At 48.1% G+C, this 15277-nt stretch overlaps 1 protein-coding gene across 2 annotated transcripts in view; it reads right to left on the reverse strand.

The window, feature by feature from the left end:
- Positions 1–262: 262 nt before the first annotated feature.
- Positions 263–15277, reverse strand: part of tshz1 (teashirt zinc finger homeobox 1) — a 99699-nt gene continuing 84684 nt past the window's right edge. Inside the window, exons 1-2 of one of the 2 annotated variants that reach the window (XM_038810281.1) lie at positions 12497–12534; positions 263–3885 (exon numbers count right to left, since the gene is read on the reverse strand). In XM_038810281.1, the coding sequence (XP_038666209.1) occupies positions 761–3790 (3030 nt within the window). In that variant the 5' untranslated portion in view covers positions 3791–3885; positions 12497–12534 and the 3' untranslated portion in view covers positions 263–760. Of the gene's footprint in view, positions 3886–12496; positions 12535–15277 lie in introns of those variants that run through there. The other variant, XM_038810280.1, reaches the window with a different exon arrangement.

Raw genomic sequence — 15277 nt, forward strand, 5'->3', positions numbered from 1 at the left:
CATTAAGAGTTAGTCAAAGGAGGGCATCATTTTGAAATGTTTTGGGATTCTGCATGCTTCTCATATTATTCTGAACATTCAGTGTGTTTGCAAGTTCTTTACGGGATTAAAAACAGTGATTTTCAGGAACGGCAGAATGTTTGGATCATGTTTACGCTCCTCTTCAATTCTCTGAGCTAAAGGACTTTCAACAGTTGCCAAATATTTATCAACAAGTGTACTGCAAAGGCCTACAATATAACACATAACCTTCCATATAGAATATAGGTTCAAATATAACTTTTATTTGTTTTCTCACAAGGACTGCAATTGCAATTATGGAATTACGTTGACAGTAATTGCTTCCAGTTCAAAGTTCAAAAGATAATGGGTCAAATTGCAAAGATGTCATTCCATTTTGATATTAATGTGCTTTTTTTTTTTGTTACCTCAGCCAGGCCCTGAACCTCCTTCTTCCAAATATACAATTAAATATGTGCTCACCTGAATCAAAATAAAATGCTGAATCGGAAACCATGTGACTGTCCGAACAGCACACCGGATTGTTACAGGATAAGAGAAATTATTGTAGCAATGAACTCTGGAGTGATGTTATTTCTCTGGAGATTATTTGTTAGGAAGTGTTAACACAAAATAAAAATGACAAATAAGTACACACTGTCTAGACATGAGGAAATGTTCATTACATTCATCCTTGAGTGTTTCGTCATGCTCTGTGTTTATCAGTACATGCGTAGTTACACATCTCCTTACCTGGGTACTATTGTTTTTCAAATTCAGTTACATATAACAGATGGTCCTCTGGAGATTTGCCATGTGTTTTGCTAAGGTGCAGTTTGACCGCATGTTTGCTGGCAAAAGTTCGGTTGCACATTTTACACTGGAATGTACAGCTTATGTCCTCCTCTGACACCCCAACTGAACTCAGTGTCTTATTTGGTATGATCTTTGAAATTGCCTGCTGTTCTCGAATCTGCTCTATTGATAACTTTGAGAGATCCTTCATAGAAAACCCTAAGTGAGATTCCAAATGGCCTATGTAGCCGGAAGGAGTCCTAAACTGTGAGGCACAATCATTACAGAAGAAAACGGGGTGACCTGTGTCTAAGTTCTTCAGGAATTTAGTTCCACCTGTCCTTCGCAATTGATACTTTACATTGGCCAGCCAATGGCTTATCGTGGTCATGGAGAGACCAGTAAACTTTGAAATGTGCACCCGCTCATGGAGGTTTAGGTCCGACATTATGTATTTGCCTTCAGAGGACTCGCGTAAGCTGGCCGCAAACTGGGCTTGGAGTATCAGAAGGTGCTGAGGGTTCCAGTTGGACTGTCTGCCCTTCCGTTTCTGGACTGGAGAGATATCCTCCAAGGTATCCTCAAAGCTGCTCACGTCTGCTTCGGATTTTTCCGAAACCGTTGACGGGGTCGAAGACTTGGGCGTCAACCGGCCCGTGAGGTTCTTGACCATGTCAGAGATGTCCAGGAGAGCGTTTTCCCGCGACGAAGAGAGTATCGTTTCTGTCATGGCCGAAATGAGCTTTTTGCTGCTTTTGGACTTTGTCAAGTCCATGGGTTGGTCATTGTTTTCGTAGTAGTATCGATCTACAATGTCTGCTTGTTTGGCCTGCGCAGCAGGGAATATGGGCTTGTCTAACACACTGTTGCTTATTTTGTACAGCATGGCCAATGGATCAAGGCTAGGGCTCAATGGCTTTGCAGCCTTGCCCAAGTGCGTGTTCATAATTGACTGCAGTGCGCTGAGTGGATTGACGAATGGTGACTCTGGTGAATGGTCGGTGATAATTGCCATACTGTTACAGCCATTGCTCACAGTTGATTTCAGACATTCTGTCCCGTTTGAGGGAGGGCTGTCCAAATTGCTCTCCCTTTTCACTTTCACTTCCTCCCCATCCACACCTCTCTTCAGCTGGGCCGAACCGTCAAGGTCTTCAGCTTTAGGAGGGTCCTTAGCGTTGGGGGGCGACAGTCCACAGCAGCTTGTTCTGGTCACGGGTGTGGCCGCTGGCTCTTTCTCCACTGGCTTATCCTCCGATTTAATGGCCATTTTGCCGGTCACCTTCTCCACCAGTTCCTCCATAGCATGGACATTGCTCTTTTGAGGTGGTGGCGATTGGCACTCTGAGGGCTCCACAGCTGTGAGGTGCTCTAAAGACAAGGCCTTAATGCCATGAGCATAGAATGGGGTCAACTGAACGTTCTGCACTGTTGGATGAAATGGCCTTATGGACCCAGAAAGCTGATAGGCTGCATGAATGCTGGAGTAGCCCCCCCATGTAGGTGCCCCATTCTGAGCTTTGTTAATTGCTGAGGTGACTGTGTTCTCCAAGGACTTCAGTATATCAATTCCACCTTTCGGGCTGTCATCCAGGTCCTCTTCTCGAAGATACTGATACTGTGACGTGGACTCAAACTTCTCCGTGCAATCATCTTTCTCCTCCTTTATCTCCCGTTCCTTCCCGTTCTCCTCCGCGGGCTCCTCCTCGTGCTCCTTCCTCGGCTCCACGACCGGCGGAGGCAGAGCTTCAGGCTTTACCACGGGGGTGGGCGGCGCAATCTTTGTCGGAGTTGAAGGCGGCAAAGGAATGGACTGGATCTTCTCCTCGCCCACCACGTCAAAAACCAGCTGCTTCCCCTTTTTGGAGGCGGAGTTGGTGACTTTCAAGAAATGGCCGGTCACCATCATGTGGGCGGTCAGCTGCTGTAGTGTGTCATGTGAGCTGCCGCACTCCATGCACTTCAGTATCTGGGCTTTGCGGGCCTCAAACTGCCAGGTGTAGCTGGCACCGTTCTGATAGCCGTAACGGTTGTTGGGGGTCACGTAGGGATTGGCAGCTTTCTGGGCAGAAGCCGGTTCGCCGCCTGGCATGCCGGTGGGGTTCACTGCGGACTCCGGTGAGCAAGGCTGAATGTCGTGCTGGACTCTTCTTTTGTTGGGGGGCAGCAGTTTGGAGGCGAGGGCGGGCACCGGCTCCTTCAGAGGCACTTTCTGGTAATGCTTGGTTTTGATCATGTGGACACTGAGATCTTGCAGGGACTCGAAGGAGTGCCCGCAGTACATGCATTTCAATACCTTCTGCGCGTCCTCCTTGCCCTCCATTTCCATGAGGGACCGTTTCCTGGGCTTGGACCACTTGCGGGGGTTGTTTGCATCCTTGTCCTTGTTGTCATCACGGTAGTGGCCCGTCTCGTTCATGTGCACCGTCAGGTCCACCAAGGTGTCGTAGGCGGAGCTGCAGTCCTTGCACCGAAACTTGCTGGCCCCGGTGAAGACGGAACCAAAGAGCTTGCTGTGCTGCCTGTACAGCTGCACCGTGCTGAACAGGCTGGACTCTGGCAGCACCCCGTACGGGGTTTGCTGCAGGGTTTTGGCCAACGCGGCTTGGTGCCAGTCGTAGCCCACCCCGCCGCCATTGCCGTTGTGGCTGCTGCCGTTGTGGCTGCTGCTGCCGCTGCTGCTGGTGCTGGCGCTGGGCTGGTTGGGCTGCTTCAGGTCCAGGCCCAGGCTGGTCCAGTAGGAGCTGCTCAGAAGGTTGGAGTAGGCAGCTTTCATCTGCGCCAGACTGTCCCGCGAAGCCTGAACGCTCTCCGCAATCAGCCCCTCCTCTTTCTCCTGCCCTTCCTTGGACGAGGTGCTCTGCAATTCGGCCAGCTGGTCACTGGTGTCACTGGCGGGCGACCCGTAGCCTGGCTCTGGATTGTTGGGCGTGCTGACGGGCGAATTCTGGCAACTGGGCACCTCTTTACTCTCCTCCTCCTCCTCCTCGCACATAAACTCGTGCTCCTGGTCGCTCCCTGATGGCTGGTCCTTGTCTTGAAGATCTTCGTTCAGTTCAGCCGCCTTCAGCTCTTCCTCCGGGACGTAAGCTGGCAAAGTAAAGATATACAAGCAAAACGTTACTGAGAGCTGGGCATGGTGGTAAAATCCTTCATTTCAAAAGATCATGAATTTAGGAAGGGGGGGGGGGGAGGAGGCCATTCAGCCCCTCTAGGCTCTTTGCCGTTCAGTCAGATCATGGCTGATCTGTATCTGAGTTCCATCTACCTGCCGCCAAAATGGATTTTGCAAATAGCTCACTGTGAGGTATTTCCCTAACTTCCAATTTACATTAAACTAAATGTTAACACATTGTATTTTGCTGCAGGGATATTACTGGACTTTCTTCGAGGATTTATGTAATTATGCCTTTTTCCAAAAAAAAACAACCTTTAGTTCTGACTGTAAAGTAAAACAAAAACAGACCTGTCCTGCCCAGCCCCCCGAAAGATTTCCTATAAGAAAATAACCACTGGTCCCAGTTTTAACAGTGCAAATTAAGCCTGTTGGGGAAGGGGACGATGCTACCCTCTCTGAACCCCTTTCCTCCCCGCAGCACACAAACAGGTAACCTGTCGCATTGCAGTTTGTGGGAGCTTGCTGTGAGCAAATCGGTTGCCACATCTCTTATGTTACAACAGTAACTATAAGAATGATCTTTATTGTCACAAGTAGGCTTACATTAACACTGCAGTGAAGTTACTGTGAAAATCCCCTAGTCGCCACATTCCGGCGCCTGTTCGGGTACACAGAGGGAGAATTCAGAATGTCCAATTCACCTGACAAGCACATCTTTCGGGATCTGTGGGAGGAAACCGGAGCACCCGGAGGAAACCCACGCAGACACGGGGAGAAGGTGCAGACTCCGCACAGACGGTGACCCAAGCCGGGAATCAAACCCAGGTCCATGGCGCTGTGAAGCCACAGTGCTAACCACTGTGCTACCGTGCTGTCCGTGTACGCTTCAAATGTAAAGTGTTTTAGGATGTTCTGGGGTTGTGAAATAAGGCACTATACAGATGCAGACTTTCCTTCCTTTCTTTCTTTGTATTACCCTACCGTTTCAGGAGGACTCCCACAGGAAGGCAGGAAAAGCCAGGAGATCTTGGGATCTGGCTGCTACTGGTCTGAACTAGTCGTGAAAAACATAAAATGGAACTCTAGTTTGGATCAGTACCAGTCATTTCCCAAGCTTGGCTAGCTTTTCTTTACATATGCAGATTAGGTCTGACAATGTAATCGGTATCTGATCTGCAATTTTAACCTGAGGCTTCTCTTGTCAAGGCAAAACCTGGAGCTGGATTCTTGGACAAAATCTGGAACCAATTATGGGGCAAAACCTGGAGCTGGATCCCAGGACAAAGCACGGAGTTGGAGTTTGGGGCAAAAGCTGGAGCTGCAATCTGAGACAAAATCTGTAACCAATTACAGGGCAAAACCTGGAGCTGGATCCTTGGAAAAATTCTGGAACCAATTATGGAGCAAAACCTGGAGCTGGATTCTTTAAGAAAACCTGGAGCTGGGGTTTGGAGTAAAACCCGGAGCTGAATCCGGAGACAAATTCTGGAACCAATTATGGGACAAAACCTGCAGTTGGATCCTTGGAGAAAACCTGGAGATGGATTTTGCAGCATAATCTGGAGCTGGATCCTGAGACAAAATCTGGAACGAATTATGGAGCAAAACCTGGAGCTGGATCCTCGGAGAAAACCTGGAGCTTGTGTTTGGGGCAGAACCTGGAGCTGGATCCTTGGACAAAATCTAGAATCAATCATGGGGCAAAATGTGGAGCTGGATTCTTGGATAAAACTTGGAGCTGGATTTTGGAGCAAAACCTGGAGCTGGATCCTGGGCAGAAAAGACCCAGCAGGTAAGTTATAGATTTTTTTGTTCAGATCGTGAGGATACTGATCCCAAAAAATAATATAGTTGAGGTTTGTTTATCCTTTACGATACTAATAATGCCACACAATGCAACATGAATTCTGATGCTGAGCCAGATTTAGTGTCAAGCAATTCCGCATATTACACAGTTTTATTAAACGATCATTTAATTCTCCTGCCACAATGTTTACACCAAATGTGTGATTTCCTTAAAAACAAATAAGGGTGCCTGAGCACTTTATGTTAACTGTACTGTGACGGCGATCTCTATTTAGCATTGCGATGTGCCTGAATTACATATTAACTCTTTCTTGTGTTTTAGTTTTCTTTCAATTGAATTCACAAACCTTCCCATTGCTGAACAGTTACAGGGTGGCACAGTAGTTAGCACTGCTGCCTCACTGTGCCAGGGACCCGGGTTCGATTCTGTGTGGAGTTTGCGCATTCTCCCCGTATATGCGTTTGCTCCGCGTGCTCTGGTTTCCTCCCACAGTCCAAAGATGTGAAGGTTAGGTAGATTGGCCACGATCTATTGCCCCTTAAGTGTCCAACGATGTGCAGGTTAAATGGGTTATGGGGTTGCAGGGATAGGGTGGGAGATTGGGCCTAGGTAGGGTGCTTTTTCAGAGGATCGATGCAGACTCAATGGGCCGAATGGCCTCCTTCTGCCCTGTAGGAATTCTATGATTCTATTTCCACGTCCACCTTCATTAACTGCGATGATGCGTTACAACCCAATTAAACTGGAGGCATTGCCATAAATGTCTGTACAAAGCAGAATTACGTGTTTAACAGAAATATTTACCTAATCAGGACTAAGTGGAGTTCTACCTGCCACAATGTTTACACCAAATGTGCCAAATGGCAGCACGGTAGCACAGTGGTTAGCACAATTACTTCACAGCTCCAGGGTCCCAAGTTCGATTCCGACTTGGGTCACTGTCTGTGTGGAGTCTGCACGTTCTCCCCGTCTGTGCATGGGTTACCTCCGGGTGCTCCGGTTTCCTCCCACAGTCCAAAGATGTGCAGGTTAGGCGGATTGGCCACGATAAATTGCCCTTAGTGTCCAAAATTGCCCTTAGTGTTGGGTGGGGTTACTGGGTTATGGGGATAGGGTGGAGGTGTTGACCTTGGGTAGGGTGCTCTTTCCAAGAGCCGGTGCAGACCCGATGGGCCGAATGGCCTCCTTCTGCACTGTAAATTGTATGAAAATTCTATGAAATATCTAAAGAAGGATATACTTGCCTTAGGCTGTTCAGTGATGGTTCAATAGATTGGTCCCTGGATTAGGAGGGGGTTGTCCTATGATGAGAGGCTGAGTAAATTGGGTTAACGTACTCCGGAGTTTAGTCGAATGAGAGGTGATCTCACAGAAATCTACCAGATTCCGAAGGGGCTTGTTAGGGTGGACACTGAGAGCTGGTTTTCCCTGGTCGGGAAATCTAAAGCACGGGGGGGGGGGGCACAGACTCAGGATAAGGGGGGGGGGGGGCACAGACTCAGGATAAGGGGGGGGGGGATCGTTCCGGACTGAGAAGAGGAGACATTTCTTCACTCAAAGGGGTTGTGAATCTTTGAAATTCTCTATTCCAGAGGGCGGGCCATTATAGATAGAATTTACAGTGCAGAAGGAGGCGATTCGGCCCATCGAGACTGTACCGGCTCTTGGAAAGAGCACCCTACCCAAGGTCCACACCTCCACCCTATCCCCATAACCCATTAACCCCATCCAACACAAAGGGCAATTTTGGACACAAAGGGCAATTTCACATGGCCAATCCACCTAACCTGCACATCTTTGGACTGTGGGAGGAAACCGGAGCACCCGGAGGAAACCCACGTACACAAGGGGAGAATGTGCAGACTCCACGCTGACAGTGACCCAAGCCGGGAATCGAACCTTCGACCCTGGAGCTGTGAAGCAATTGTGCTAACCACAATGCTACCATGCTGCCCGTAATCGGCGAATACATTTAAGACTGGTGTGGACAGACCTTTGGTCTCTCAGAGAATTAAGGGTTACGGGGAGCAGGTGGGAAAATGGCATTGAAGCCCACGCATAGAAACGTACATAGGAAATAGAAGCAGGAGGAGGCCATTTGGCCCTTTGAGCCTGCTCCGCCATTCATTATGATCATGGTTGATCATCAAGTTCAATACCCTGATCCCGCCTTCCCACCATATCCCTTTAGCCCCAAGAGCTAGATCTAATTCCTTCTTGAAATTACACAACTACTTCCTGTGATCGCGAATTCCACAGATTCCCCACTCTCTGGGTGCAGAAATTTCTCCTCACCTCAGTCCTAAAAGGTTTACCCCTTATCCTCAAACTATGACCCCCTCGATCTGGACTCCCCCACCATGGGGAACATTCTTTCTGAATCTACCCTGTCTCATCCTGTTAGAAACTCATATAGGTTTTTCTCAGATCCCCCCTCACTCTTCTAATTTTCAATCAATATAATCCCAACCAACATAGTCTCTCCTCATGTGACAGTCCGGCCATCTCAGGCCAAGATCAGCCACGATTGTATTGAACGGAGGAGCAGGTTCAACGCACCACAAGATCCACTCCTGCTCCCATTTCTTATGTTCTTGTGACTGGTCTGCAGAAATGTTGATTAGTCTTAACATAAACCAAAACCAAAAGGGGGAGCATTGACCTCACGCAACTTCCCACCAAAGCAAAAGGGGGGGGGGGGGGGGGGGATGTTGGCGGAAGCAAAATACATTAGAAAAACAAATTATGGTCAGCAAGTAAAGCTGTTTATCAAAAAAAATCAATCCCCCATAAATATTTTTTTAATGAACGGGAAAGTGTTTTTTTTGGGGGGGGCTGAATGTCAAATTAGTAACTCAGTGACAGACTGGGTCATGTTAGAGAAAAAAAGGATGTGGACACTTAGGTAGGGAATGGTTGCACTTACACGCAAAATAATTTAGCCTCAAAACACAGGTACGTGACTGGAACAACATCTGGTGTGTCGGTGGAGTGTTACCCCCCCAGCTTCCTACCAAAAGGACCTGACACTCTCCTGAATCCGCACTTGTATTTTTAACTGTGAGGCCTGAACGGAGCCGGAATTCTCCAGTTGTCGGGATTCCCGTCTCCTGCCAACAGCGTGCCTTTGCCCGCGGGATTCCTGGCGGTGTGGGGTGGCTTAAATGGGAAATACCGTTGACAAGCAGGGTGGGGGGGGGGGGGGGGGGGGGGGACACGGACGGAGAATCGCGCCCGTTACCTGACGACTCCGCACCACTGCAAATGGGGGAGACAGATCTCAGGGTACCCAAAGTCACACATTTGATGTGTCTGATGGAGCCAGGATTCGGACGGGAGCACAGACACTTAGAACGTAGAACATAGAACAGTACAGCACAGAACAGGCCCTTCGGCCCTCGATGTTGTGCCGAGCAATGATTACCCTACTCAAACACACGTATCCACCCTATACCCGTAACCCAACAACCCCCTTTTTAGGACACTACGGGCAATTTAGCATGGCCAATCCACCTAACGCGCACATCTTTGGACTGTGGGAGGAAACCGGAGCACCCGGAGGAAACCCACGCAGACACGGGGAGGACGTGCAGACTCCGCACAGACAGTGACCCAGCCGGGAATCGAACCTGGGACCCTGGAGCTGTGAAGCATTTATGCTAACCACCATGCTACTGTGCTGCCCTTAACGGCTTGGGCCCTGTGGTTCTCTAACTGTCTTGTGCCTTTCACCCGGAATAAAATCCCAAGTATTGGGCTTTGAAAACGATACTTGCTTTACTCATATCAATGAAAAGTTGCTCGCTCACATTCTCACATAGCATACAATAAAATTCAATCCTTCTTTTTAGGAAAATCAAAGGGAAAAGATTTTCCAACATTGCGAAGTAATTGTCAACATTTTGCCCCAGTACAAAGGATCAGTGACACAACAAATATGGAATTCCCCCAAGTATCGGACAGTCTTGGATCTTTCTAATGCCTGAATCTGATATCCCTACCGTGTGACCTCAAGATACTGAAGCTACTTTGGTCAGCTCTTAATCATGAACTAATTACTTGTCCGTTATGCATTACCAAGGGGTAGACGTACAGTTGAACCAAGATAATATTGCGGCACAGAATTTAATGGAGAGGGGTATCTTGCGGTGTGCCTTATTAGCTGAACATTGCCCTTTGCCCTTTAGCTTGAAGCATTTTTGCACCGTAACTTGCTGGAAATGTGAGCTGATAACAGGGCATTAGGGACCTCAGTGAGCGACAGGATCAACACTCAGCCATGAGCTTTAAGGACCAAGAAAGAAACAGGAATGATGGAGAAGGAAATCGAGTGAAATAGTATCTGATCAGAGAAAGAAAGATTAGACGGGGGGAGAGAGAGAAACAGAGACAGAAAGGAAAAGTAGGAAAGAAACCATCACATAAAAATTATGTAATGCTGCCTCACGGCGCTGAGGACCCGGGTTCGATCCCGGCCCCGGGTCACTGTCCGTGTGGAGTTTGCACATTCTCCCCATGTCTGCGCGGGTCTCACCCCCACATCCGAGAAAGATGTGTAGGTTAGGTGGATTGGCCACGCTAAATTGCTCCTTAATTGGAAAAAACATAATTGAGTACTCTTAATTTTGTTATGGGCCAGGGTTTAGAAAATCCAAAGTATTTTATGAAGTCCACCTGACCCATGAGTCAGAGTTGTTGGGTTCAAGTCCACCCCCGCCTTCCATTACATGAGCCAAAAAAAAAATCACGGCTCACATTCCAGTACATTTCTGAGGGAGTGCTGCACTGCCAGCGCTGCCGTTTTTTGACGGAAAAGTTAAACCTGGTTAATGTTTGCTCTTTCAGCTGGACGTAAATGATGCCGTGGCATGACCTCAAAGAAAAGCAGGCGAGTTATCTCTGTTGTCCTCGAGAGGATATTTATTCCTCAGTCACAAAAAAACAGATTGTCTGGTGGTTATGACATTGCTGTCTGTGGGAGCTTGCTGTGCACAAGTTAGCTGCCACGGTGCCGACATTTCAAAAGCACTTCAGTGGCGGTAAAAGTCGGTGGGAGACTCTGTGGTCGTGAAGGGCACCATTTAGACACAGACCTCTCTTTCTTTTACTCACACCGCAGCCAAAAATTACTCTCTGACAATGATCAGCCAACTGGGAAAAACAAGCACGGCGGGAGTCCCTCCAGGTCTCCAGTCCCTCAGCCGCGCGTTTCTCGATGGTGCACCGTTCGCTGGCAGCGGGAACCTCTCTTCCCGCCGCTTGTCAATGGGATTTCCCAGTGAAGCCACCCCACGCCGCTGGGAAACCCGGGGGTGGGGGTGGGGGGGGGGGGGGGGGCGCTGTGTATCAATATTAGTGAATAACAGGAGCAAGTATCTGCAATGTTAACAAGCCACTTGCGATAACATACCTGCTGTACTGATCATGTGCAAGAGAGGCAAAATGTACCCTTGTTTGTAACAAAGCTAACAAGTTACAAAGGCTCTTCCATCACCTACGTTTGAATCTATATTTAGTGCTGCAGCATTATATTTAAACTTCAGCCTACTTTATTTATGCTGTGCCTAATGTTTTGGAAATCTTCCCCAGCACATGTTATGTCTGTGGCAGCAGCAAACTGGATTCCACAGACCCTACCCCAGACTCAGGATTATCATTTTTTAACTGCGGGATTTTTTTTTTTTTACAAAGACAGATTGGCTGAATTGGCACCGGCCTGTACTTTCCCAATTAAGTACACCGGCTGAGATAAGAGGCCGGTCGGTTGTGTGTAGGTTGCGGTAAAGGTTTGCGATGTGCTGAGGTTATACGGAGACGGTTGTTTTGTTTTCCACTGCAATTCTCTGAGTTAGCGACGCTCTTTCCTTCAACATCATCACCACCCACTCCTCCCACCCCCACCTCCAGGTGCAACGCTTCGGTCGGTCTTAACTGGCGCTTTGAAGCTAATACAAGAATAAAACAGTCTGCAATGCATGTCACTCTGTCAACACTGCGGCTACAAAATCTCAGTAGAAAGTCTGCCTGTTGCTGTTTTAGATACAAATCCCTCCCAGTCAGCAGAGTTTATATTCCAGAAACTAATAACAATAATAATAATCTTTATTGCCAAAAGTAGGCTTACATTAACACTGCAATGAAGTTACCGTGAAAAGCCCCTAGTCGCCACATTCCGGCGCCTGTTCGGGTACACTGAGGGAGAATTCAGAATGTTCAATTCACCTAAGAGGCACGTCTTTCCGGACTTGTGGGAGGAAACCGGAGCGCCCGGAGGAAACCCACGCAGACACGGGGAGAACGTGCAGACTCCGCACAGACAGTGACCCAAGCCGGGAATCGAAGCCTGGCCCCTGATGCTGTGAAGCAACAGTGCTAACCACTGTGCTACCGTGCCACCATTAACAATGGCAAACCATAGCAGGACATGTGGCACACCCAACGTAAACCCACTGTATAGTTTCAATGCGTGAAAACCGCCCCTCTAACCCCTCCCTATTTTCCAATGAGTTTACCCCTGTGCTGCTCATATATTGAATTAATCCCTGCTTCTCGCACAAACCAATTCGAGGGGAGGTAGTGGCGTAGTGGACTAGTAGTCCAGAGGCCCAGGGTACTGCCCTGGGGACCTGGGTTTGAATCCCACCAGGGCAGATTGTGGAATTTGAATTCAATAAACATCTGTAATTAAAAGTGTAATGATGACCATTAAACTATTGTCGATTGTCGTTAAAAACCCATTGGGTTCACTAATGTCCTTTAGGGGAGAAAATCCTTACCTGGTCTGGCCTACGTGTGACTCCAGACCCACAGCAATGTGCTTGATCATTAAATGCCCTCAGGAATGGGCAATAAATGCAGACCAGCGACGCCCACATCCCATGAACGAATAAAGAAAAAATAACAATTTAACAAACAAAAATCATATTCTGGTATTAAGAAGAACATCTCTATTACTGAAGGATAGGGAGATGCATTGTAGATGAAATGATTGGACACCATTTATTCAAAGAGATTTTACCCCCACACCTTTCACCTGCACTGTCTCTCTCCCACACTCTCTCTCTCTCTCTCACCTTTCTCCTAACTCAAAGCTTGGCGCCATCAAGCCCGTCCTCACTTTTCCTTCCTTCTTCCAACTTGGTGGTGTCCTGCATTATGAACCTTGACCTCTCACCTGTCTTTTCCAATTAAAAAAAAAACACAAGACCAGGTGCCTCACACTTTGGGAGGAAAAAAAGGTTGGAACAACCCTTTCACCTTTTTTAAGGCGACTGGCCAAAGGGACTAAAGGCAAGGTGAGGAGATTTTTTTGTTCTCCACAATGAATTGTTCTGATCTGGAGTGTTCTGCCTGAAACAGCGACGGAAGCCGAGCAATAGTCACCTGAAACAAGGAACTGGATAAATGCTTGGAGAGAAAGAATTGCGGGGCTAGAGAAATGAGCGGGGGAGACTAATTGAATAATTCCTCCCAAGGGCAGACACAGGGAGAATGGGCTGAATGGCCCTCTGCGGTACAGCATCATTCCATGATTCGAATTGGCTGCTGCTTTCACCAAATTTAAACAATGCCACAGCAATACAAAATGTCGTCGACTTGAGCTCTATAAAATTGGTGCAGAAAATGCAACGATGGGGTAAGGGGAGTCTTTCCAGACGGAGCTGAAGATGCCTCAGAGGTTTTGTGAAGCTCTTGTGCAGTTGTCTATCGCAAGAGGAGGATCGGGGTGGAGGGGGGTGGGGGGGCTCAACTAATCCACTGTTTAGAGATTTAAAGAAAAATTTAGGAATTCAAGACCCCACAAACCATTCGCAACCTCTTGTGTTTTTTGAAAATGTGTTAATTCACAGGACATGGGCATTGCCGGCAACGTTTATTCTCAATTCCTAATTGCCCCTTGAGACGGCGCTGCAGTCCATATTGTGGCAACGCTCCCGCAATGCTGTTAGGTAGAGAGTCGCAGGATTATTTTCCCAGCGGCACTGAAGAAGCAGCAAAATATTTCCAGGTCGAGACGTGTGTGCGACTCGGAGGGAAAGTTGCAGTTGCTGGCGTTCCGTGGTGCCTCCTGCCCTTGTCCTCCCAACTGGTGGATGGTGTGAGTTTGAAAAGCGCTGTGGAAGAAGTATGAGTGAGTTGCTGCAGTGCGTCTTGCAGGCGGTACACACCGCCGCCATAGCGCGATGGAGGGAGTGAACGGTTATCCTTGGCCAATGAAGTCTGACATCATTCGCTAGCAAGAAAGGTAATCAGCAGAGCACCCAGAAGGGAAGTAAGGAGACATTTATTTGGGCAGGTGGCTTTACAATCTAAATGTGCTGTCTGACAGGATGGTGGAATCTGATTCAATCAAAACGTTCAAAAGGGAATTAGGTAAGAAAGGGAGACACTTGGCAGGACTACAGAAGAAAGAGCAGTGAGAGAGTGGCGCTAATTGGATGGTTCTCTCAAAGAGCACTGGCGTAACGGGCCCAATGGCCTCTTTTTGTGCCACTTGATTTTATGTATAATGTAAAGCGCAAAATATTTTCGCGCTGCACTTCCAGTGTTACCCGTTTCTGCAGCACCAACGCATGACCCGCGAAAAGTTTACCCGAAAATATTCCGGTCAGTAATTACTTTAACAGTTGGGACGGCTCAGAGAAGGGGAGGAAAGCACCTTCTCGGGTAGGTTATCTGCGCGGGATGGATCACACCGCACGTGTCAGCCAAGGCGACGGCGCCTCGAAGCTCGCTGTCACTTCACGTAGCAACCAGCCTGGCTCACCTAGACAGGTGACACTGCAGTGGAGAGCAAGATGGCTCCATTATTGAGGGCATGGCAGATTGGGTTGACAAAGCCTGGGGCTCGTGGTGAATCCAGCTCGGCAGAGAACGCATTTCAGCATGTATTCTCGTCAGGGCTGGACGGCCCAACACTGAGAGAAAACTGGCCCGAAAGAGAGGGGGGGGGGGGAACAGAAAGCAGAAAAAAAAATGGAAAAAGCACTGCATGAGAAATGCACGGTTTTCTCTCAAACGAGGAAAAATAAAAACAACACAGGAGAGAAAACCAAAGATGATAAAATGCCACACAAGAAACAAGCCTAAAAATTGCACCGGCCACCTTCAGATTCTGCGCCACATGGAAACCTCACGACAAATATAAATATATATATATATTTGAATTCACAGATCAACCGGGAGCAAAACTGACAGAGGAAAGTATGCAGGAGAAAGAGCTCCTCTCTAGTGCGCAACTTGTTAAATCAATAAGAATATCTGTCAGAGATATCCCGCTACACCATTTGGCTGATGTCAACCCTAAATAAACCAGATCAGAAAACCAGCTAGAAACAGGATGAAAATCAAATCGGATGAGAACAGTCTAACTGTAATTCGCACTGTTCGCTTGCTGATTTTGGGGGGGGGGGGGGGGGGGGGGGCACGGGGTGGGGATGAGAGGTTGGGTGGGGGGGGGGGAGAGGGTGGTGGTGAGGGGGTGGTGGTTGTTGCTGCTGGCGGGCTGTGGCAATCATTGCAGTCATTTGCAGCACTAATGTTCAATTCAGTCTCCT

Source organism: Scyliorhinus canicula, chromosome 10 (genome assembly GCF_902713615.1).
Source record: "Scyliorhinus canicula chromosome 10, sScyCan1.1, whole genome shotgun sequence".
Taxonomy (NCBI): domain Eukaryota; kingdom Metazoa; phylum Chordata; class Chondrichthyes; order Carcharhiniformes; family Scyliorhinidae; genus Scyliorhinus; species Scyliorhinus canicula.